The 23,770-nt window shown below is 39.5% G+C and overlaps 1 protein-coding gene across 2 annotated transcripts in view; it reads left to right on the top strand.

The window, feature by feature from the left end:
• Positions 1-8,816, top strand: part of LOC126469948 (DAZ-associated protein 2-like) — a 45,311-nt gene extending 36,495 nt beyond the window's left edge. The window contains exons 5-6 of one of the 2 annotated variants that reach the window (XM_050097355.1): positions 2,228-2,429; positions 7,681-8,816. In XM_050097355.1, coding sequence (XP_049953312.1) covers positions 2,228-2,410 — 183 coding nt within the window. In that variant the 3' untranslated portion in view covers positions 2,411-2,429; positions 7,681-8,816. Of the gene's footprint in view, positions 1-2,227; positions 2,430-3,729 lie in introns of both variants that reach the window. The other variant, XM_050097356.1, reaches the window with a different exon arrangement.
• The last annotated feature ends 14,954 nt before the right edge of the window (positions 8,817-23,770 follow it).

Genomic DNA, 23,770 nt, shown 5'->3' with positions numbered 1-23,770 from the left:
CCTTATATACAGGCATCACCTGTACTTTTCCAGTCGCTCGGGACTTTACGTTGGGCAAGAGATTCATGATAAATGCAAGCTAAGTAAGGAGCCAATGCAGTAGAGTACTCTCTGTAAAACCGAATTGGAATTCCATCAGGACCTGATGATTTATTTATTTTCAACCCATTCAGCTGCTTCACAACCCCAGGGATGTCTATCACTATGTCCTCCATACGGGAATCTGTACGAGACTCACAGTGTTATGTTTGTACAATCCTCCTGCGTGAAAGATTTCTCAAATGCTAAATTTAAAATTTCAGCTTTCATTTTGCTGTCTTCCATTGCTAGGCCAGACTGATCAGTGAGTGACTGGATGGAAGCCTTCGACCTGCTTACCGATTTTACATAAGACCAGAATTTCCTTGGGTTTTCAGCAGGATCTTTTGCTAAGGTATGACGGTGGTAGTGGTTGAATGGTTCGCGCATCGCCCTTTTTACAGCAGCACGAGTCTATAACTTTTGCCTGTCGTCATTCTCCTGATCTTTCTTGTATCACGAGTGCAACTGTCTTTGCTTCCTGAGCATTCTCCGAATTGCACTGTTCAACCACGGTTGGTGTTTTCCGTCCGTAACCCACTTTTTCGGCACATACTTCTCCAATGCGTGATTTACAATGTGTTTAAACTTTGCCCATAATTTTTCCACGTCCATCGTACCAAAAGTAAATGAAGTCGATTCATTTACTTAGTGGGATGCTAACAACTGCTTATCTGCTCTCCTAGCCTTCTTGACAGACTTTCTAACTTTTGTAACCATAGTCGTAATGTCAACATCGTGATCACTAATCCCTGTCTCAATACTGATGCTGTCGATGAGGTCTGGTCTGTTCGTGGTTACCAGATCTAAAATATTTCCATTATGGGTTGGCTGTCGATTTAGCTACTCAAGACAGTTTTCGGATATTGTGTTCAAAAGTAATTCACACGATGGCTTGTCTGCACCACCTGTAATGAATCCATAGACATCCCAGTCTATACTAGGTAGGTTGAAGTCGCCTCCGACTAATATAGCATGATCTGGGTACTTCTGCGATACAGTGTAGACTCCCTTTGAATGATTCTAGAACTGTTGCAGTGGAACCTGGTGGCCGGTAATAACACCCAACAATTAACTTTATTTCTCCTAGCCCTGTTAAATGTGTCCAGATAACTTCACAATCACACTCTACTTCGACTTCAGTAGACACAATATTTTTGTCAACTGCAATGAAGACACCACCTCCTACGGTGTCTAATCTGTCTTTCTGATAAAAGTTCCAACCCTCACTAAATATTTCAGAACTTCCTATCTCAGGGTTCAGCCAGGTCTCAGTTCCGAGAATAATTTGCATGCCACATGCTTCCTGGAGGGCAGTAAATTCAGGAACTTTATTCCGAACACTCTGAAAATTTACTGTTAATATGTTGATAGCTGAAGTGTCTTTACACTGAGTGCGTCCTGATTTCCCTGCCTGCACGTCGACTGGTGAGTGTTCATCAGGACACCTCGAACTACTGCCTAGCCTAAAAAAACCCCATGTGCGCGCCACAAGTACTCTCCTACCAGAGTAGCCGCTTCCTTTGTGTAGTGCATTGACTGTTCAGGGTCTGACACTGAGAGCATGCTCAGTTCTGTTCAGATTCACACTTTTCAGGACCAGCAGAAGTTAATTGAGCATGAAAAACATGCACACCCATTTCTCTGGGTCTGTTAAAATGGTTGAAATTATCAAACTCCATTGACTGTGTGTTTTTGTAAAGACCACACACATTAGAGAAGAAACCTTCAATTTGTAATAGTGGAATGACTCCTTCCTACACTCATAGACTTCTTATGGTTGTATTTTTTAGCAGCTGTAAATATTATGATTTAGTTGTGATGAGCACTGTGGGTTGATTGAAAATAAGCTTGTGAAGATACAGTTCATCTTGTAGTTTTGATTTCATGTTTCAGTATGGGTTTTACTAGTCAGTTGTCAGTGCTTGTGTAACAGATTAGATTGAATTTCTTCGCTTTATTACTGAGCCTGTGGTTTGGACTAAATTATATTGGATTAGCACTAGTTGGAGAGAGAATCCAACGGAATAAGTTACCCACAGATGAACGCAAAATGGAAAAGTTGTCATTGTTATCTACTGTAAATGAAAACTGTTTTGTATAGTACACTAATTGATACGTGTGTTTTATTAATTGTTCTCTTTCTCAGAATGGATTTGATGCTGGTGCTCGTTTTGATGGCATAGCTCAGCCTGTACTACCTCCCGCACCACCTGGTGTGCCTGCTAATGCTGCTCAACTTGCTGCCATGGCTGGTCACAATGTTGCCCTTTCTCAAAAGAAAGGCTCATTTCTAGCTGGTGGAAGTGAAGGAGGTTATACTTTTTGGTAGGACTAGCAACACAGAGCAGGTAGGCAAAAACAAAAAAAAAGAAATGGAGAGAGGGAATGAAAAAGTAAACATTTCAAAATGTGCAGGTGGAGAACCTTTGTTTCACACCAGCATTAATTAGTAAACATTTTGCTGTCAAAACTTTCATTTCAGTTGCACAGTAGTTTTGCCTGTCAAATGAAGTCTATGATAAATTTTTATTTAAATATTTGCTGACTTCTGATTTCTGTCTGATGATAAAAGTTGCTGAATGAGATATGGGTGACAGTAGTGTGCTTGATTACTGGAAATAATGTAAAAAATGAAAAGGTTTTCCATGTATGTACCTAAGCCAGAGGACAAAAAGAAATTCTGACAAATGGATGATTGAAATTCTTAGATTTAATAATCATTCATACCATTTTTGAAATGTTTTAAGTTCATTTGTAGTTTATGCAGTCTAATTTTTGCAAATTGGAGGTTGGCCTGGCACATACTTGCAAAAAGGAATTTGACAGTGTGGATTGTTAGTTGTGGTGATATGTAAGTTTGTAGGTCATTTCTCTTGGTATAAATCACATTAATAAAGTGAACAAAAAAATGTAAGCCCACAGTAGGAACATGAAAAGGTGACTGATAAGGAGTGATGCTGTTCATTAGTGTAAATTTTTTGTGATGTATACTAAGATACATTGAGGCCTACAGTGTGTCAGTTACAAACATTTAGCTAAGTCAACAAATTTCATATTTGGAAGGGGTGTGTGTGTGTGTGTGTGTGTGTGTGTGTGTGTGTGTGTGTGTAGGGGGGGGGGGAGAGAGAGAGAGAGAGAGAGAGAGAGAGAGAGAGAGAGAGAGAATTTTATTTCTGCAAGTTAACACAGTGTTCAGTTAAGACTGTACAACTTCTTTGCTTAATTAAACATGTTGTTTATAAATGTGCATTACAGTGCCCAAGACTAAGCCCCAAATTAATGTGCTTTGTATATGTAAAAGAATTGTTGTATTTAGCCAGAATGTTGCTATGCTATTTAGTATATACTACATCTTAATTGTAGTCTATACTAGAATTCAGCACCAAATTTTTATTTTCATTTTTATGCTGTTTGGTTTATATTAGTGTCTTCATTGGATATGGTCACCCAAACAGCATTTGCAACTTTGTCCAAAGTGTTTTAATGTTTGGTGCTAAGTAATCCTTTGTGTGTAAAATTGAATTTGCTGGGAGACATTCATGTGAGGAAGTCACATAAATGAATTTAAGTATTGAAAGTTATCCTTTTAACATTTATGTATCCATTATGTCAAGTATTGTACCTATACAGCTTTAATGATTTTTACAGAAGTTTTTGGACTCCCCCCTCAGGAAAAAAATGAGTGTTGCTGTTAGATGATGCTTCAGCCCATTATTGCAAGTGTTTAACCCCATAGACACTCACAGAATCAGGTTTCTGTGGTAGGTGGTGTGATGAGGATTGCTCTTACATTGTAACCTGATGTTTACAGCAGAAAGTGATGTGCCCAGGACCAGTTTCATTTGTAACTACTATGGGTGGAATTGAAGTGGGCTACTGACAAAACCACTACAATAAATTCTTTTATTGAATGACCACAGTTTTATAGTTCAGTATATCTTGAAGGATAACTTATTTCCCAGTGTTAAGACTTGTGTTCAACACAATTTGATCCTTGTATACAGAACAGTAGTTGCCATCATTCTCATCTTTCCACAAAAGTTAAATGTACCTTAATGTTTCATATGAATTGTAAATTTCTAGTTTCTACAGTTCACTTAGTTCCCCTTTTGTGACCTGATGTGTTAATTACAAAAACATTGAAGCATTGATAAGAGTATAAACAGTAATTTTTAAAATGGCACTGTTAATTGCGGTATATTTGGTGCTGAGTAATTCACATTTTGTAAATTTTTGAAAACGGTTATAATGTTCAAAATTTTGTTGGTTATCATAAAGTATTAATTTTATCCAGAAAAAGTTAAGCACCTGTGACAAACGTAAGAAAATTGCTTTTTGCTTCCAAATTTGTGTAATTCTTCATTTTGTGTTAAAGTTCAAACGGAAATTAATCACATATACTGTGCTCAGAATTTGCATGTGTAACAAACTCAACTGATCCTCATAGGTACTCTCAAATATGGGTTTAGTACTTGAAACTGTGTAAAACATATATTCTGCAATATTTTTAAAAATGTGGAAATTTTACTTCTTAACTTTGTTGTTAAATATCATGTGTTGGGTGATCGTAGTGTGCATAATTGCAGGCTTTGAAGCACTTGTTTATTGTTGAGAACTACCTGAACTGGTCTGATTGTTAAAGTCCTCACTGTGTGCTAAAAATGAGAGACTGTGATATTACAATTTTTGGCTTTAAAAACCTGTTACTGTTAAATAATTGGTCATAATTTGGGGCATAGCAACAGCATGAATGTGCAGTTATGAACATTTGTATCAAACTGATAAAAATTTGCATTGTGGAAAGAGCTAAAGTTTTGTTTTTGAGGCTTTAGTAATATGTTGACTGTTGAAAGTAAGTTTCTTATGTTTTAAAGGAAAAGTCCAAATTACTGTATGAACTAATTTTTGTTGAAAAGTGTAACTTCTTTCTTTGGAAACATTTGCAGTTTTTGTCAATGATAGAATAATTGTTTAGTGAGTGATTCATACGGTGTAACAATTATTTTGTAGAACAATGCTTGAATATTATGAAGCATTCCATTGTACATGCAGATTTATTAAATCTGGAATATGCAGCAATTAACACAAAGTTAGTACAAGTATTTACTTTTTGTACATTGTTTATGCTTATGACTTTATTTAATATGAATTACTGATTCCTGAATATTACAGTGGAAAATACAAATGTGTGTTTGTAATTGCTACTTGCAGCTTCATGGGGTACAAAATTTAATAGACTTAATAGCAGGTTTGACTAAAATATTAATACTTGCATTCAGTGAGTTCAAAAATTTTGAATCTATTGGTAGAGAGCCAGTATTAGATCAGAACAAGAGATTTTATTTCAGAATGAAAATTTTTCTGTTTTTTCACAAACTAAGTGGGTATTGTGTGAAAAAATAAGTGGTACGATCACTTGTGGTGACTGAAGTGTTTCAAAGGAATGGGAGAAATGTGGCTCTTGACATAACTGTGTTCTGTGTTTTATTCCACCTTCTGGAGTATAATTGGGCTGCCCACGTGTTATGAAGTTTGTGAAACAATCAAGGCAGCTAATACATCTAAATTCAATGTTAGTGCTGTGATATTTTGAAATTTTTGTAGACACTTGTTTTTAACACTAAAGTGTTATTTTCAATCTGGATAAAGTTATTCAACAAAATTTTAGACTTTCGTAGTTCATTCAAAGCTATGAATCAGCAGTTGATATAAGAACTTAATTGGTGTAACAATGCGGGCGCGCGCGCGCGCATACACACACACACACACACACACACACACACACACACACACACAGACTCTCTCTCTTTCAGGTAATACGGTCAACTGTGATCTTTTTATAGTGATGTGCTGATAGAAATGAAACAAACTACTGTAATTCAAGGACTTATTCTTTATTATGAAAAATGGAAACTGGTTTGGAAGTTATTCATGCTATGGAAAATAAGTCATTCACTGTTTTTTCATATTCACAAGTTAACTGCTTATCCTCACAAAGGGCTTTGTCTGCTTCAAAATAAGTCTTGTGACTTTAATAAGATTCTGAAATGGAATATGAGTAACTTTGATGCACAGATTTGCAGTTCTGAAAATACATTTAATATATTAATAGGTATTGATGAGCTGGTGTTAAATTCTTGTTATCCTTTGACTGGATGTTATATAAATCAAGAAAATTCAGTTAAAAATTTTGTATCTTAATGAGAGTATCATCAGCTTTAACTACTTCAGTCTTAAATTCTATTTTATTGAACTTTGCAAGAATCTTTTCAATTTTAATGTTGAGTACTGCAGAACAAATAAAATATATTTGTTTGGCATTTCTAAATGTGGCTGATGCAGGAAAAATAACTCAAGGAAATTGCAAAATCTGAAAGATGTTTGTTTCGTTATAAATGAGTGTTTGGCAGATCAGTTGCTGTATATGCATGAGTCCTGGATGTGACTTGTCTTGCTGGATTATCTTTGTCTCCTTGTAACATTTTTGTCTACCACATTCCAAAGCAAACGACTCTGTCAGGTCCAGTTTGTTGCTATTACTGTTACCATTGATATTACTTCATATGACATTGTTTGTAAATAAATCCATATTAAAAATATCTTCAGTATTTCAATATTACATTTCATTTAAGCTTTTAAAGCTTATTTATTTTGAAATTATACAGTCAGCCCATTGAAGTTTTTAACTCAGGCTATTAACCTCCAAGATTTTTCCAAGTGTTGCAAAGTTTTAAATGGCCATGTATATTTTACTTGCACAGAAAAGGTGGATTTTTGTTTTTAAGTAATTTAAAAGGTGATCGGATGGAAAGTATACTGTTAATGTACAAATTTATTGGCGTTATTGAACTCGAGTGCCAAGCTGACACTGTTACATTACTACTGAAATAAAAGTACCTGGATTGCTACAAAAGTTGTGTGTAGTTACAAGCCAGTGTTGTACAGAGTTCAGGAGTCATTTATTCTTAATAATCTGGCTTATCACACTCTATGGAGCACACCTGTGTGTGCGCCATCTCCTTTTGCGCACACATATTAAATATATAATAATTAAGACATTTTGCTAAGTAATTTTGAAATATACATGTGGTTACTCGTGTATGTACGAAATATTTCTACCTCGAACTGACCTGCACTGGCTGTAAATGAAGAGGAATAATTTCCAGTTAAGCAATAAATTTCTATGTAACAAATTTTGAGAAAGTTAATAATCCTTATTTCAGCATGGGTATAATATGTATTAGTATCTTTGTTACTGCTGTGATATACTCATTAAGTGTGGATGAACTCTTTTTAAAAAAGAAAGAAATGGTATTTAAAGTGATAAAATGAAATTTTATATCAAAGGTTACTTAAAAGTTTGGTCACCTTTTGATCAAGAGCTAGAATTCCTTTTGTAGATACAGAGGCTATCTATTCATTATTTTTTAAAATCCATAAATAAATGGACACCAGTAGTTTCAGTAAAAATCTATTGAATTAGAAGGGTGGGTGTATCTTTATCAAAACACAAGCCAGCCAGCCTCCACTTGTTACATAGTTGTTTTAATAATGGGTTGAATTTGGGATACCACAGTTTCATCTATACTTATTTCACAGGGTCATCATTACATAAAGCTGTCTTACAGCAAAGGATTGTATAATTTAATCAGAAAGACTTCCAGTAATAACTCTGCGATTGCATATTATCTTCAAACAAGAGTAGCATGTAGATAAAGGTAAGTAAGTCAGTGATGAAGGAAAACAGTTGAACTTGCAGATCTGTAATGTAGTTAGTGTACTATTAGTAAATTTTCTTTTGAGACCAGCATGCTGGCATACAGTGAAAAAAATTGTAACCTCTGGAAGTGTAGTTCACCACAGCTTATTTCTCAGTGGAGCCATGTTACTGTTTGGTATCCATTTGTTACAGTGTAAATTAGGTACAGATGTGCTTATTGGTTCAATTTCTTTACACTCTTAAGGCAACAGTTATATGAAAATGACAGGACACTTATTGTAAAATGCTGTAAGCACCACTGAATATAAGAAGTTACTTTGATTTTGAAGTTGGAGAAACAAGTGCCTAGAGAGAAGAGCCAGCCTATGGTGGTCTGGACAGTTTTTCATTACTTTAAGCATGTTAATATGTTGTCACAGAAGTGTGTATCATTATTGTGGGTGTTCTGCCAATAAAGTTGGTTCTCCACTGTAACTGAATGCATACACTGTGCTGACACACAAATATCTCTCTCTCTCTCTCTCTCTCTCTCTCTCTCTCTCTCTCTCTCTCTCTCTCTCTCTCTCTCTCTTGTGTGTGTGTGTGTGTGTGTGTGTGTGTGTGTGTGTGTGTGTGTCCACCTTTCACCCCTGCACCATTGATGATCTGTGACAGCAAAGAGAGATTCTAAATGAAACTATGAATCATATTGGAAATGTAGCTTTAATAAATTATAGGGGTATTGTAATGTAATGACTTTATCAGTGTTAAAATTTGTAGACAATTCGTGAGCAAGTGTCAACTGCATTTTGTAAACTTACCAACTAAATTATTCCTGTTTTCATTTTTATTTTTATATTATCTTGTTACTAGTTTTGTTACACTGTTTAATTTAAGTAGTTAGTGATGTACAAACAATTGGCAATGCAACAAAGCTGTAAAGAATGGAATGGTAAACTCTAAAGCCAAAAATGTAACGGCATTAAATGGATATTACAACAGTTAATAAAGATAAAACATTTTTATTCTTTGAGTATTTAACTGGCATGTTTCTTCATGTTAACAGTTGTCTTGTATTTTCTTCCCATTCAAAAGGTAGTGTTTTAACTTCAGTGAAATGTTTCTAAGATAATTATTGTATGGGTGCCCTAACTATGTGTAGTTCCTGTTGTGGGGGACTGCTGGAGGGTAATCTTAGAATATTATTGTGTAAAGACGTGATCTGTATTAAGACTGCCTTAAATATTTCAGTTGTGAGTCTGACTCTTCAGTCATATTCTGAAGTATCACAAATTCCACGCATTGCACCATGGCTTACCACATTGTGCCAGCAGATAGACAGATGAGTGTGCATAAGCTGGGGTCGGCAGTCTAATCAAGTGAGCATTCAGGCAGCTGGGTGTGTTAGGTGGGCAAATGCCTGGTGCTTGAGCAGTTGACACTGCGCATGCAATACCAGCTAGTGACTGAGGAATTAAAATTGTACTGCATGTTTTACAGAAAAATTCAGTTCAATGAATTTTTTTATAAAATTATTATATTAGGTCAGACACAGTGTTGCCAAAACATGTTCCAACGTATGCGAAATCTTGTGGGACTTAGCTGCTAAGGGCATCAGTCCCTAAGTGAATACACTACTTAACCTAAATTATCCTCTCACACACACACACACACACACACACACACACACACACACACACACACACGCGCGCCCGGAGGACGACTCGAACCTCCGCCGGGACCAGCCGCACAGTCCATGACTGCAGCGCCTTAGACAACTCGGCTAATCCCGCGCGGCTGTTGCCAAAAGATTGACATTTGTCAGTGTTGGATATCAGTGGTGGAACTTTCCATACTACTTATACTTTTCATGCTAGAAGAGTTATAATCTTTCAGATGTTTTACATTTAAATTTCTTGTAATATTAGTGAATGAAAATGTGTGCATGTGATTGACCAAGGAACAAAGCTTGAACTTAGAGAAGTAAAACCCCCTGGAAGGAAGGTAGGAAAGGGGGAGACAGCCTTCCTCCTGCATGTGTCTACCTGTGGGCTATGGTCTTCTGTGCCCCATTGTGCAGTGTAGAAACAGCCTGCACTACGGTATAAGATATGGTGAGATCAATTATTGCATACAGGGAGGTATTTTGCTCAATTTTTACGGTATTGTTGAAAATTAACAAGTACTACTTTTGAGTGATATAGTAAACTTAAGCAGTTTGCTCTTTCAAATTTGTCTCTTTAAGTGGCAGTTGATCTGTTTGAGGTTTGCTTTGTATCAGTACTGTTAATGCCACATAGGAGCTTAAAAGCTATTGTCTCAGTGTCAGGACTTTGTCTTGAAAATTAAATCCCTGGCTTGTATACTTCCACATAGAAAAAACTATAATATATGAAGCCCCATTTATTTTTGCTAAAACAATACATCCCCTCTTTAATGGTGATGACAAATATTTAATTGCAAATGAGGTGCTGTCCCCCAACCCTCAAATTCTGACACTTAAACTTGTCAACTGCCATATGGTCACCATGGGCCACAGACCTGAAAGCCTGATGCCATGCGGCTGGCAGTGATCACAAGAGATACTTACTTGTATTTCTTGAGTTGATGCAGGTCTGCAGGAAATGGGGTGCAGCATCTTGTCCAACATTTTGATTTTTTGGGCATTTTACACACCATCCAAAGATACACTATACTAAACAGTGGAGGCTGTGGTCACACGGTGTCAGGCATAAACCTCCGCTGTCTGACAGTGGCCTTGTGGCAGTCAACATGTTAAATGACAGTCTCAGATAACTTACTTTCCTTCTCGTCATGTAGCTTGGTACAATACAGCAATATTAGTTTGTGACTAGGGAAACATTTACACAGTCCAAAGGTGTTAAGATTTAATCATATTTTGTGGTCATTAAATCTATGTTGGTACTGTTAATGTTGTCAGCCAAACTGATTATTATTAATCATCCAGTTTCATAATCGCACAATTGACTATTTGATGCCCCAATGACAAATCTATGTATGAAAGGACATATAACAAATTTTACATAATGAACACACACTATAACATTATGGAATTTTAGTGTCACTTGAATTGAAATAATACTTAAAATATATTGGAAGTTTGTAGAGTTGATGATCTCTACTAAAAATTTTTATTTGAGAGATCTGTGTTGTGTAATTTTCATTACTCTGGCAGCATAGAATGTGTAAATGTACTCTGGTAGCATATAAGCAGTAAAAGTTTTGTCTTGCACATCTGAATGTTTAGATTCAAGGCCGCACAGGGATGGAAAGCAAGCGTTATGAAACAAAAGACAACTTCGCTGAAAAATAAAACTAAAAAAGGCAATCTGTCCATAAGTGCACATTTGTAGCATAAAAATTTGCTGGTGGATAGCAGTCAATACTATTTTGTCTTGGACATTGTTATATGTGTTAGTCATCTTGAGCATGGTGTCCACAAGGTGATGCAAATATTGCTGCTAAAGCTGGTACTAATATTGAATGGCAGAACTGTTTGGATCATGTAGTGCAGGGGAGGGGTGTCACACTAGTCATTACATTATCCTCAATAGTGATGACAGGCTTCATTCATTCATGATACGAGCCCAAAACAGGTTTGACCCAACTCACTCATTTGGTGGAACTGCATGTATTAGTAGCTTCAATGATCAGGTTCAGACAAATCCTCCACCTGTCAGTGAAGGACACTAGACTACATTGAGCCCATTCCAGGTGTTCTTCCCTTGCCTACTTCAGTACACCATGGTGCTGGGTGTTTTAGTATTGTTTATAATGTATGCCTAGAGGTCAAATCGATTATGGGAGACAGCTGCATACTGTCTAGGTGGACACATTTGTTGCATTATCTTTAAGGTATCAACAAGCTACAACCTGAGTAGGGGTCATCAGTTGGTCTTGGCATTGAAAGAAATCTTAAATTTTTTGTCTTGTTATAGTGACTGAATGTTTTAATGCCATCACTGTGGAGTACGCCAAAACAGTGGGTATCTTGCTGTGCAGACAACCCTACTTGTAAAGTGACGATGCGTGCATGATCTAGTTCTTAAATTACTGTTAGAGGTGTGTTGATGTATTGATCAGTGTACACTAGCCACATTGTCTAGTTTGTGATCACACAAACGCCATACTTTGCTGACCTAAACTGAGAATGCAAGTATATTAGACAAGTGGTTGCATATAGCGACTTGGTGTTGCCAAGTGTGTTTGTAGAGAGGTTTCTGATTCAGACAGTAAAAACCATGAAAGTCAGAGTAGTAAATTTTTCAGCAGTTTTTTTGTGTGTGTGTGTGTGTGTGTGTGTGTGTGTGTGTGTGTGTGTGCGCGCGCGCGCGCACCTAGAAATTAAATTAAAACTATAAGATGATTGTATCTGGGTCACAGAATGGAAGTAGCCCATGACTGATATTGGTCAAATGTAGTAACCAAATAAACAATGCTTAACTGCACAGGAAAAGGCCAACAGTGGTGTTTGGCAGTACTGTTTCCGACAGAAATATGGATATCCCAAATGTGCCTCAAATTAGTAGTGAGGTTTGACAGACTGATCCTTTCTGCAAGTGTTGATAAAGAGGGAAGTTAGTCTTGCTTAAAATAGTATGCTTTATCAAGCACTTTGTTTATCGAGAAACCCCATCTGTATTTTTAATTTCTATAGTGACTATTTTGAAAATTAGTATTCACACATGCATTTTAGAAAAAGAAGTGATACAGTTTTGTAGAAAGAACAGCCTGTTTGTTGAACATCTTTTTGTATTTAGTACATTAAAGATAGAGAATAACAAGCAGTGTTTAAATTCTGTAATTTTCAACATTGCATTAGAGTATTCATAGTATGTAAACACTTAACATTTGTGAAAATTTTCACATAGGACACATGTGACTAATATAAACTTCACATCATATAATACACATCAATACACAAATTATTGAGATTATGGAGGTGTAACTGTTCTGACAAAATTTGCAATCATAGATACTGAAATGTTACAGCATAGGTATGCTACGGTGGGAATTTCCAAAGTTTCTATGTGAATCCACAAACGAGTCAGCAGTTGTTATGGGCCATTGACAAGTTAACTGATAATTTTGTAGACATAGTTAATGGCAACGTATCAGGTGAATATGTGGATTTGGGGTGTGGCACCTAACTTCATTTGAAGAAAGCTTGAGCATTTATTTAATGTTGTTAGCCATGTTTTTTTTTAACTATGAGGATATGTTTGAAGGAGTCTGTATTTTGACTCTACCACATCACTGAGTAGTTACTGTTCATATTGCCTTTTTTATGTTAGAATCTCAAATCGCCTCACTGCATCTGTCCCTGTGCTGTGAAACAATATAGCTTGTCAATTTGTAGCCTCCACTAGAGCATATAGGACAGGCTGAAGTGGGACTCATCCCAAAACACTAAATATTGCCTCTAAGTAGTCACTATGTCGATTGCGGTGCAGACATGTTGGTTGAGCACTCTTGTTCTGCTGTGCTGACTGCATATAGTTGTAGACAGTGGTTACTTCTGTAGGTTGGTGAATAAGACCTATGAATTTTTTGGTGAAATAAGAATAGTGGTGAAACTTCCTAGCAGATTAGAACTGTGTGCCAGACTGAGACTTGAACTCAGGACCTTTGCCTTTCACAAGCAAGTGGTAGAGCACTTGCCCGCGAAAGGCAAAGGTCCCGAGTTCGAGTCTGTCCGGCACACAGTTTTAATCTGCCAGGAAGTTTCATATCAGCACACACTCTGCTGCAGAGTGAAAATCTCATTCTGGAAGAATAATGGCTTTTGTGGGCACCTCCACCAGAGTCCTCGTGCATGGAGTTAATGATCTAGGCAACAAGTACAGTGAATCAACTAGTGTTTGTACTTGAACAGCAATACTAAAGACATTATGGATCACTGAGAACATGCCCTCTACAGGGCATATCATACTGCAGATTTATCAGTGCGAGTCCCATCTAGGGAATCAACACAAAATTTTTAAGCTGTTCAGTGTCATCAGTATAGAGCTATAAAAATGAAAAATTTAACCTAGCCAGTAAATATTTCTTTCATTTCATTTTCTGCTCATGTGTTTCTAGTAAATACTCATACCTTCATTAAAACAATCATGTTAGTTAGTTTTTTGTTCCTAGACTGTTGAATGATAATGTAATAAAATTGTAGGTACAGTAAATATTACAATAATGTAATGACATATATAAAGCTGAGTACAATAAATAATGCAGAAAGTATGACTACTATCCACCACAAAAATGGAAAAAGCAGTTTTTGTTCTTTCTCAGAAAGATGTTAAAAATGCACTTGTTTTCTGAATGTCAAATGAATTCAGTATTTTGTGTAAAAAGTAATATGTAATAATTTGAGTTAAAACAACACTTGACAGAAATGCACACTTCTAACAGAGCCAGTGTCAGCCCGAAAGGAGGAAGGGAAATGTGTGTTTTGTCTAGGTTTGTGTCATGCACCTGTTTGATGATAAATTATAAATATTTCCACATCATGGACATGTGACACAAGACACCATACATATATTTTTGTAACTCCGAATTAATCCTGCCATTCTGAGTATTGCTACCAGCTTTCCTGTTGTGGAAGTGTTTTGTAAGGGGGGCCACCAGCATTTTGTGGGCAGCACAGAGTGAAGCTTACAGTTGTGGCCCATAGAAACAGCATGTCATCAGGCTTCTTCACTGGATACAGTACAAGCAGTTGTGTGGCCAATTGAGTGAAATTCTTTCAAACAGGTAAGTTTTGTTTGGATGGCAGAACTAGGTGTACACACACATCCTCCACAGTGCAGTGACCAACAATCCCAAATGCCATAGAGAGAAAATTTTGTGGCTTGATGTAAATGAGCTTACTGTAGAATGCAAAACGAGTAATTTCTCACAAAGTAGTTCCAGTACAGGAAATAAAAATACTTTGATATGTGATAGGGGGAAAGACAAATTAAACATAAGCATGTCAAGGCTATAATTAGAATTAGCAGAATCTGCTTTTTCCATGTGCAGACTTAAGATTTGAACCAGAGAGCACTACACTTACAAAGGCATGTCAATGTATTATGCAAGTTATGGTTACCAAAATCATGCCAAAAGCTCCCAAGCCTGGAAAAAAAACTGCCAAATTTCAGCAGCCTGCAATTCTCTGTATAAAGACAACCAACAAGTGAGTTACCTGAACTATCCATGAAATTCTAAGACTGCTTTACAAGAATCAGTTACAGATTTCATCTGTTGGGATCACAGCTAATTTGGTCATTATGGATACTGAATCAAGAAATGATTGCATAACTGCTGGGTGAGAAAAAAAATTAGCATTAAAAAAAACTACAAAATATGAACTAAATGGCTGGACAGAATGTACACACAATTTATCAGGTACTGGGCACATTTTATACTAAATTGTTGGAAAATAAAAACTATACCTGCCTGGTGTTCTTAGTTCAGAGGAAATTGAACAGTCATAAATATTTTTAATATTGGACTTATGTGATGAGCCAACCCTTATCCCTTAACAGAAGTGAGCCTTCAAATAAGGAATATTATGTAGCAGTTGTGATACATATATCTGTACAGACAAACACTACATGTGTATTGTTACTGTATTGTGTGAAATGTAGTGAGGAAAATGAAAGGTTTATCCTATCTAAAAAAAAATTGGCTGCTGGTCATGAAACTTGTAAGAGATTTATGTCAGAGAGGGATGATTGCTTTACAAACCTCAACTGTTGGGGCCGGAAAATTGCTCAGGTGGAATTTGATTATGGATGTATCCAACTGAAACTAATAACTGAGAGCTAGCAGAACACCCAGGGCTTAATTTCGTCATATCCCAGGGAATTTTTTTTTTTTACTCGAATAAGCCAGCACGAGAGATTTAAAATAGTACACGGGTATTTAATCGCAACGTAACTGCTGCGCTGGCGGCAGTGAACGTGATAATCGGCCAACGTGAAGCGATGGGCAGGGGCGTGGGGCGAGTACTGTGTCACTAGAACATGGTAGTTAATGAAATATTTTAATCAGACCGTTACATTTCTAGAAAATTCATGTTGAGATTTTCGAAAACATGGGATCACAAGTGTACAAACAAAACTTCACCAGTCGGCTACAGTGCTATTTTTTGAACATTGCGGCTTGAAGCAACAGAACGGATATACGACAGTTGAAAACAGGTTGTGAAGATTCTGGACTTCCGCCATTATTTCATCGAACAGAACTAGGAGCAAAGTGACACTGCTACAGGGACAGATGGTAGCACCTGTTGTTTGTATTAAATCTGGTGGTTTCATTGTTTTGATTGACTGACGAGAAATTGCAGTCAATGGAAAGCAGTGGGTAGTGCCACGCTGTAAGTAGCCAGCGACGGCAGTACTTGTCAGGTCCCTCATCAGAGGACATGCACAGCGAATGCAGTAAGGTGACAAGTCATGGGATAGCTATATGCTCATAACACATGACGGCATTATCGTGTACACAAGGTATATAAGGGCAGTGCACTGGCGGGTCTGTCATATGAAGATTCATGTGAAAAGGCTTCCGACTTGATTATGACCGCACGGAGGGGATTAACGGACTTTGGACACAGAATAGTAGTTGGAGTTACGCTTATGGGACATTCCATGTCGGAAATCTTGAGGGAATTCAATATTCCGAGATACACAGTGCCAAGAGTGTGGCGAGAATACCAAATTTCAGGCATTACCACGGACAACGCAGTGGCCGACAGCTTTCACGTGATGACCAAGAGCAGCGGTGGTTGCGTTGTTAGTGCTAACAGACAAGCAACATTGCGTGAAATAACTGCAGAAATCAATGTGGGACATACGACGAACGTATCCGTTAATGAAGCGAAATTCTGGACAATTCAAGCGAATGATATGGCCGCCCAGATCGCCCGACATGAGTTCCTTCAAACATTTATGGGATATAATTGAGAGGTCAGTTCGTTCACAAAAGCTTGCACTGGCAACGCGTCCGCAATTGTGGACGGCTATAGAAGCAGAATAGCTCACTATTTCTTCAAGGGACTTCCAGTGACATGTTGAGTCCATGCCAAACCGAGCTGCAGCTCTGCGCTGGGCGAGAGGTCCGACACGATGTTAGGAGGTATCCAATCACTTTCGTCACATCAGTTTACATAGCCTCGGTCGGACTCCATATAATGTGGTAATAGGGAGTCATTGAGTACATTGCTGGGCGACTCACAAGCTCATGCTATAATGCTGGGCCATTTTCAAGACCCAGCTAATTTTATGAGGGTGGACTTAAAAGTAATGCATCCTGTATCATTAAACAGCGAAATGATAAGAGCTTGAACTGTCCTCCACCCAACACTACCGTTCAACATAGTCACCATGCATTTGTACACATTTGCGCCATCGTTGAACCCAGGCATCAAAACCAGTTTGGAAAAACACAGGTTTTCGCTTCTAGCCCCTTGATTTTAAAGCCTTTTTGTTATCATCCATGAAAAAAAGTGTATGGGGATGCTGTAATAGACATCAGCAATGTAATGCGGCGATGGTTGAAGAAGTTTACAACGGAGAAACCTACACTGCAAATAAATCACACTGCGGTGGCTGTCATCTGTTATAGATGCCAATCGAGAACATGACGCGGAGAGAGACGCGTTAAGAGGTTGCAATCAACAGCAAAACGTGGTTTTTAAAAATCCTGTGTCAAGAAGCAAAATCCTGTATTTTTGCAAACTGGTTCAACGATGGCGCAAGTGTGTATAAAGGCATAGTGACTATGTTGAACGGTAGTGTTGTATAGACGACAGTTCAGGCAATGTTTTGTACGAATACCGGTATTATATGTTCACCATAAACAATTTTTATTGCACAGGAGGCTTTACTTTTGGATGCACCCTCTTAATGTTGAGAAACCAGAGTGTCAACTTGTTGATTTCAGCAACTAGACAGAATGAAAAGGGGGAAAACGTGAAGATCAGTGAAAATATTTTAACTCTCTCCCATCGGTATCCAGTTCACAAACATCTACAATTCATTACAATACAATGTTGGCAAACAAAGTAAAAGCGAACGAGGTCCAACAGATCTGAGCTAGGTTAATATACAGGGTGACAATTATTGAACTACATGAAATAAAATCGTTATAACTTCTGAATGGTTTGTGTTAGGATGTTCAACATGCATGATTAGCTGCAGTGCGTGATGGAAATTAGTATGCACTGTGTTGTTGTTGTTGTGGTCTTCAGTCCTGAGACTGGTTTGATGCAGCTCTCCATGCTACTCTATCCTGTGCAAGCTTCTTCATCTCCCAGTACCTACTGCAACCTACATCCTTCTGAATCTGCTTAGTGTATTCATCTCTTGGTCTCCCTCTACGATTTTTACCCTCCACGGTGCCCTCCAATGCTAAATTTGTGATCCCTTGATGCCTCAAAACGTCCTACCAACCGATCCCTTCTTCTGGTCAAGTTGTGCCACAAACTTCTCTTCTCCCCAATCCTATTCAATACCTCCTCATTAGTTACGTGATCTACCCACCTTATCTTCAGCATTCTTCTGCAGCACCACATTTCGAAAGCTTCTATTCTCTTCCTGTCCAAACTACTTATCGTCCATGTTTCACTTCCATACATGCCTACACTCCATACAAATACTTTCAGAAACGACTTCCTGACACTTAAATCTATACTCGATGTTAACAAATTTCTCTTCTTGAGAAACGCTTTCCTTGCCATTGCCAGTCTACATTTTATATCCTCTCTACTTCGACCATGATCAGTTATTTTATTCCCTAAATAGCAAAACTCCTTTACTACTTTAAGTGTCTCATTTCCTAATCTAATTCCCTCAGCATCACCCGACTTAATTTGACTACATTCCATTATCCTCGTTTTGCTTTTGTTGATGTTCATCTTATATCCTCCTTTCAAGACACTGTCCATTCCATTCAACTGCTCTTCCAAATCCTTTGCTGTCTCTGAATTGCAATGTCATCGGCTAACCTCAAAGTTTTTACTTCTTCTCCGTGAATTTTAATACCTACTCCGAATTTTTCTTTTGTTTCCTTTAGTGCTTGCTCAATATACAGATTGAATAACATCGGGGAGAGGCTACAACCCTGTCTCACTCCTTTCCGAACCACTGCTTCCCTTTCATGCCCCTCGACTCTTATAACTGCCATCGGGTTTCTGTACAAATTGTAAATAGCCTTTCGCTCCCTGTATTTTACCCCTGCCACCTTCAGAATTTGAAAGAGAGTATTCCACTTAACATTGTCAAAAGCTTTCTCTAAGTCTACAAATGTTAGAAACGTAGGTTTGCCTTTTCTTAATCTTTCTTCTAAGATAAGTCGTAAGGTCAGTATTGCCTCACGTGTTCCAACATTTCTACGGAATCCAAACTGATCTTCCCCAAGGTCGGCTTCTACCAGTTTTTCCATTCGTCTGTAAAGAATTCGCGTTAGTATTTTGCAGCTGTGACTTATTAAACTGATAGTTCGGTAATTTTCACATCTGTCAACACCTGCTTTCTTTGGGATTGGAATTATTATATTCTTCTTGAAGTCTGAGGGTATTTCGCCTGTCTCATACATCGTGCTCACCAGATGGTAGAGTTTTGTCATGACTGGCTCTCCCGAGGCCATCAGTAGTTCTAATGGAATGTTGTCTACTCCCGGGGCCTTGTTTCGACTCAGGTCTTTCAGTGCTCTGTCAAACTCTTCACGCAGTATCTTATCTCCCATTTCGTCTTCATCTACATCCTCTTCCATTTCCATAATATTGTCCTCAAGTACATCGCCCTTGTATAAACCCTCTATATACTCCTTCCACCTTTCTGCCTTCCCTTCTTTGCTTAGAACTGGGTTGCCATCTGAGCTCTTGATATTCATACAAGTGGTTCTCTTCTCTCCAAAGGTCTCTTTAATTTTCCTGTAGGCAATATCTATCTTACCCCTAGTGAGACAAGCCTCTACATCCTTACATTTGTCCTCTAGCCATCCCTGCTTAGCCATTTTGCACTTCCTGTCGATGTCATTTTTGAGACGTTTGTATTCCTATTTGCCTGCTTCATTTACTGCATTTTTATATTTTCTCCTTTCATCAGTTAAATTCAGTATTTCTTCTGTTACCCAAGGATTTCTATTAGCCCTCGTCTTTTTACCTACTTGATCGTCTGCTGCCTTCACTACTTCATCCCTCAGAGCTACCCATTCTTCTTCTACTGTATTTCTTTCCCCCATTCCTGTCAATTGTTCCCTTATGCTATCCCTGAAACTCTCTACAACCTCTGGTTCTTTCAGTTTATCCAGGTCCCATCTCCTTAAATTAACACCTTTTTGCAGTTTCTTCAGTTTCAATCTGCAGCTCATAACCAATAGATTGTGGTCAGAATCCACATCTGCCCCAGGAAATGTCTTACAATTTAAAACCTGGTTCCTAAATCTCTGTCTTACCATTATATAATCTATCTGATACCTTTTAGTATCTCCAGGATTCTTCCAGGTATACAATCTTCTTTTATGATTCTTGAACCAAGTGTTAGCTATGATTAAGTTATGCTCTGTGCGAAATTCTACAAGGCGGCTTCCTCTTTCATTCCTTCCCCCCAATCCATATTCACTTACTATGTTTCCTTCTCTCCCTTTTCCTACTGACGAATTCCAGTCACCCATGACTATTAAATTTTCGTCTCCCTTCACTACCTGAATAATTTCTTGTATCTCGTCATACATTTCATCTACACTCCTGGAAATGGAAAAAAGAACACATTGACACCGGTGTGTCAGACCCACCATACTTGCTCCGGACACTGCGAGAGGGCTGTACAAGCAATGATCACACGCAAGGCACAGCGGACACACCAGGAACCGCGGTGTTGGCCGTCGAATGGCGCTAGCTGCGCAGCATTTGTGCACCGCCGCCGTCAGTGTCAGCCAGTTTGCCGTGGCATACGGAGCTCCATCGCAGTCTTTAACACTGGTAGCATGCCGCGACAGCGTGGACGTGAACCGTATGTGCAGTTGACGGACTTTGATCGAGGGCGTATAGTGGGCATGCGGGAGGCCGGGTGGACGTACCGCTGAATTGCTCAACACGTGGGGCGTGAGGTCTCCACAGTACATCGATGTTGTCGCCAGTGGTCGGCGGAAGGTGCACGTGCCCGTCGACCTGGGACCGGACCGCAGCGACGCACGGATGCACGCCAAGACCGTAGGATCCTACGCAGTGCCGTAGGGGACCGCACCGCCACTTCCCAGCAAATTAGGGACACTGTTGCTCCTGGGGTATCGGCGAGGACCATTCGCAACCGTCTCCATGAAGCTGGGCTACGGTCCCGCACACCGTTAGGCCGTCTTCCGCTCACGCCCCAACATCGTGCAGCCCGCCTCCAGTGGTGTCGCGACAGGCGTGAATGGAGGGACGAATGGAGACGTGTCGTCTTCAGCGATGAGAGTCGCTTATGCCTTGGTGCCAATGATGGTCGTATGCGTGTTTGGCGCCGTGCAGGTGTGCGCCACAATCAGGACTGCATACGACCGAGGCACACAGGGCCAACACCCGGCATCATGGTGTGGGGAGCGATCTCCTACACTGGCCGTACACCACTGGTGATCGTCGAGGGGACACTGAATAGTGCACGGTACATCCAAACCGTCATCGAACCCATCGTTCTACCATTCCTAGACCGGCAAGGGAACTTGCTGTTCCAACAGGACAATGCACGTCCGCATGTATCCCGTGCCACCCAACGTGCTCTAGAAGGTGTAAGTCAACTACCCTGGCCAGCAAGATCTCCGGATCTGTCCCCCATTGAGCATGTTTGGGACTGGATGAAGCGTCGTCTCACGCGGTCTGCACGTCCAGCACGAACGCTGGTGCAACTGAGGCGCCAGGTGGAAATGGCATGGCAAGCCGTTCCACAGGACTACATCCAGCATCTCTACGATCGTCTCCGTGGGAGAATAGCAGCCTGCATTGCTGCGAAAGGTGGATATACACTGTACTAGTGCCGACATTGTGCATGCTCTGTTGCCTGTGTCTATGTGCCTGTGGTTCTGTCAGTGTGATCATGTGATGTATCTGACCCCAGGAATGTGTCAATAAAGTTTCCCCTTCCTGGGACAATGAATTCACGGTGTTCTTATTTCAATTTCCAGGAGCGTATTTCTTCATCATCTGCAGAGCTAGTTGGCATATAAACTTGTACTACTGTAGTAGGCATGGGCTTTGTGTCTATCTTGGCCACAATAATGCGTTCACTATGCTGTTTGTAGTAGCTAACCCGCACTCCTATTTTTTTATTCATTGTTAAACCTACTCCTGCATTACCCCTATTTGATTTTGTATTTATAACCCTGTAATCACCTGACCAAAAGTCTTGTTCCTCCTGCCACCGAACTTCACTAATTCCCACTATATCTAACTTTAACCTATCCATTTCCCTTTTTAAATTTTCTAACCTACCTGCCCGATTAAGGGATCTGACATTCCACGCTCCGATCCGTAGAACGCCAGTTTTCTTTCTCCTGATAACGACGTCCTCCTGAGTAGTCCCCGCCCGGAGATCCGAATGGGGGACTATTTTACCTCCGAAATATTTTACCCAAGAGGACGCCATCATCATTTAATCATACAGTAAAGCTGCATGTCCTCGGGAAAAATTACGGCTGTAGTTTCCCCTTTCTTTCAGCCGTTCGCAGTACCAGCACAGCAAGGCCGTTTTGGTTAATGTTACAAGGCCAGATCAGTCAATCATCCAGACTGTTGCCCCTGCAACTACTGAAAAGGCTGCTGCCCCTCTTCAGGAACCACACGTTTGTCTGGCCTCTCAACAGATACCCCTCCGTTGTGGTTGCACCTACGGTACGGCCATCTGTATCGCTGAGGCACGCAAGCCTCCCCACCAACGGCAAGGTCCATGGTTCATGGGGGGGGGGGGTGCAATATCCAGTCACTGAATAATCGGTGTGATATTCCTTGATGGCATGTTGACTACTGAACGGTATGTGAAGGTTTTCGAAGATGATTTCATCCCCGTTATCCAAAGTGACCCTGACTTCGACAAGATGTGGTTCATGCAAGACAGAGCTCGACCCCATCGAAGCAGGAGAGTGATGTCCTGGAGGAGCACTGTGGGGACCGCATTCTAGCTCTGGGGTATGCAGAGGCCACTGGCACGGGCCTCGAATGGCCGCCTTTTTGTGGGGCTATATTAAAGACAAGGTGTTCAGCAATAACCCTAAACTATTGCTGAGCTGAAAACAGCCATTCAGGAAGTCATTGGCGTTATCGATGTTCCGACACTTCAGCAGTTCATACAGAATTTCACTATTCGCCTGCGAATAATTATCGCCAATGGTGGCAGGCATATCGAAGCGAATATCTGTAGTGGCGTTTACATATTTAATAAAGTGTGTGCATGCTGTAGACTGTAATTATTTTACGTTTTTTCCGTACAGTTCAATAATTGTCACCCTATAAGTAGTACACTAACTCATGTGTAAGCAGTAGCATAAGCTCTGGTTTCACATTGTAAGCAGAACAACTGCAAGCAAACACTAGGCAGGTCGTTAGTATCAAAGGAATAGATAATAGACACACATAACAGAGGCTTTAGTAATCAATAACATATTGTCCTTCACTATTTACAATGATCTGCCAACGCAGGGGTTACTTTTCGCTTCCGCGACTGTAGAAAATAAGTGGTTTTGAAGCGAAGAACTCGTCAAGCCATGGTCGGAGAGCATTTTCATTCGGAAAGTAAACTACTTGAAGGTTGTCTGAAGAGAGCGGAGTAGGTGAAAATCTGAGGGCGCAAGAATATGTGAAAAAGGTGGGTGCGGAATGACTTCCCAGCCCAGCTCCTGTATAGTGTTTTTTGTCACTAGCAGAATGCGGGCGGACGTTAACGTGGAGTAGCATCACTACACGCAGTCCTCTTGGTCGTTGTTCTTTATCTTTTGGGGATGCTGCTTTGTCTAGGCTTA

This window comes from Schistocerca serialis, chromosome 3 (assembly GCF_023864345.2).
Source record: "Schistocerca serialis cubense isolate TAMUIC-IGC-003099 chromosome 3, iqSchSeri2.2, whole genome shotgun sequence".
Taxonomy (NCBI): Eukaryota; Metazoa; Arthropoda; class Insecta; order Orthoptera; family Acrididae; genus Schistocerca; species Schistocerca serialis.
The sequence above is the reverse complement of the archived record's forward strand: the minus strand, read 5'-3'. Positions and strand labels throughout refer to the sequence as shown.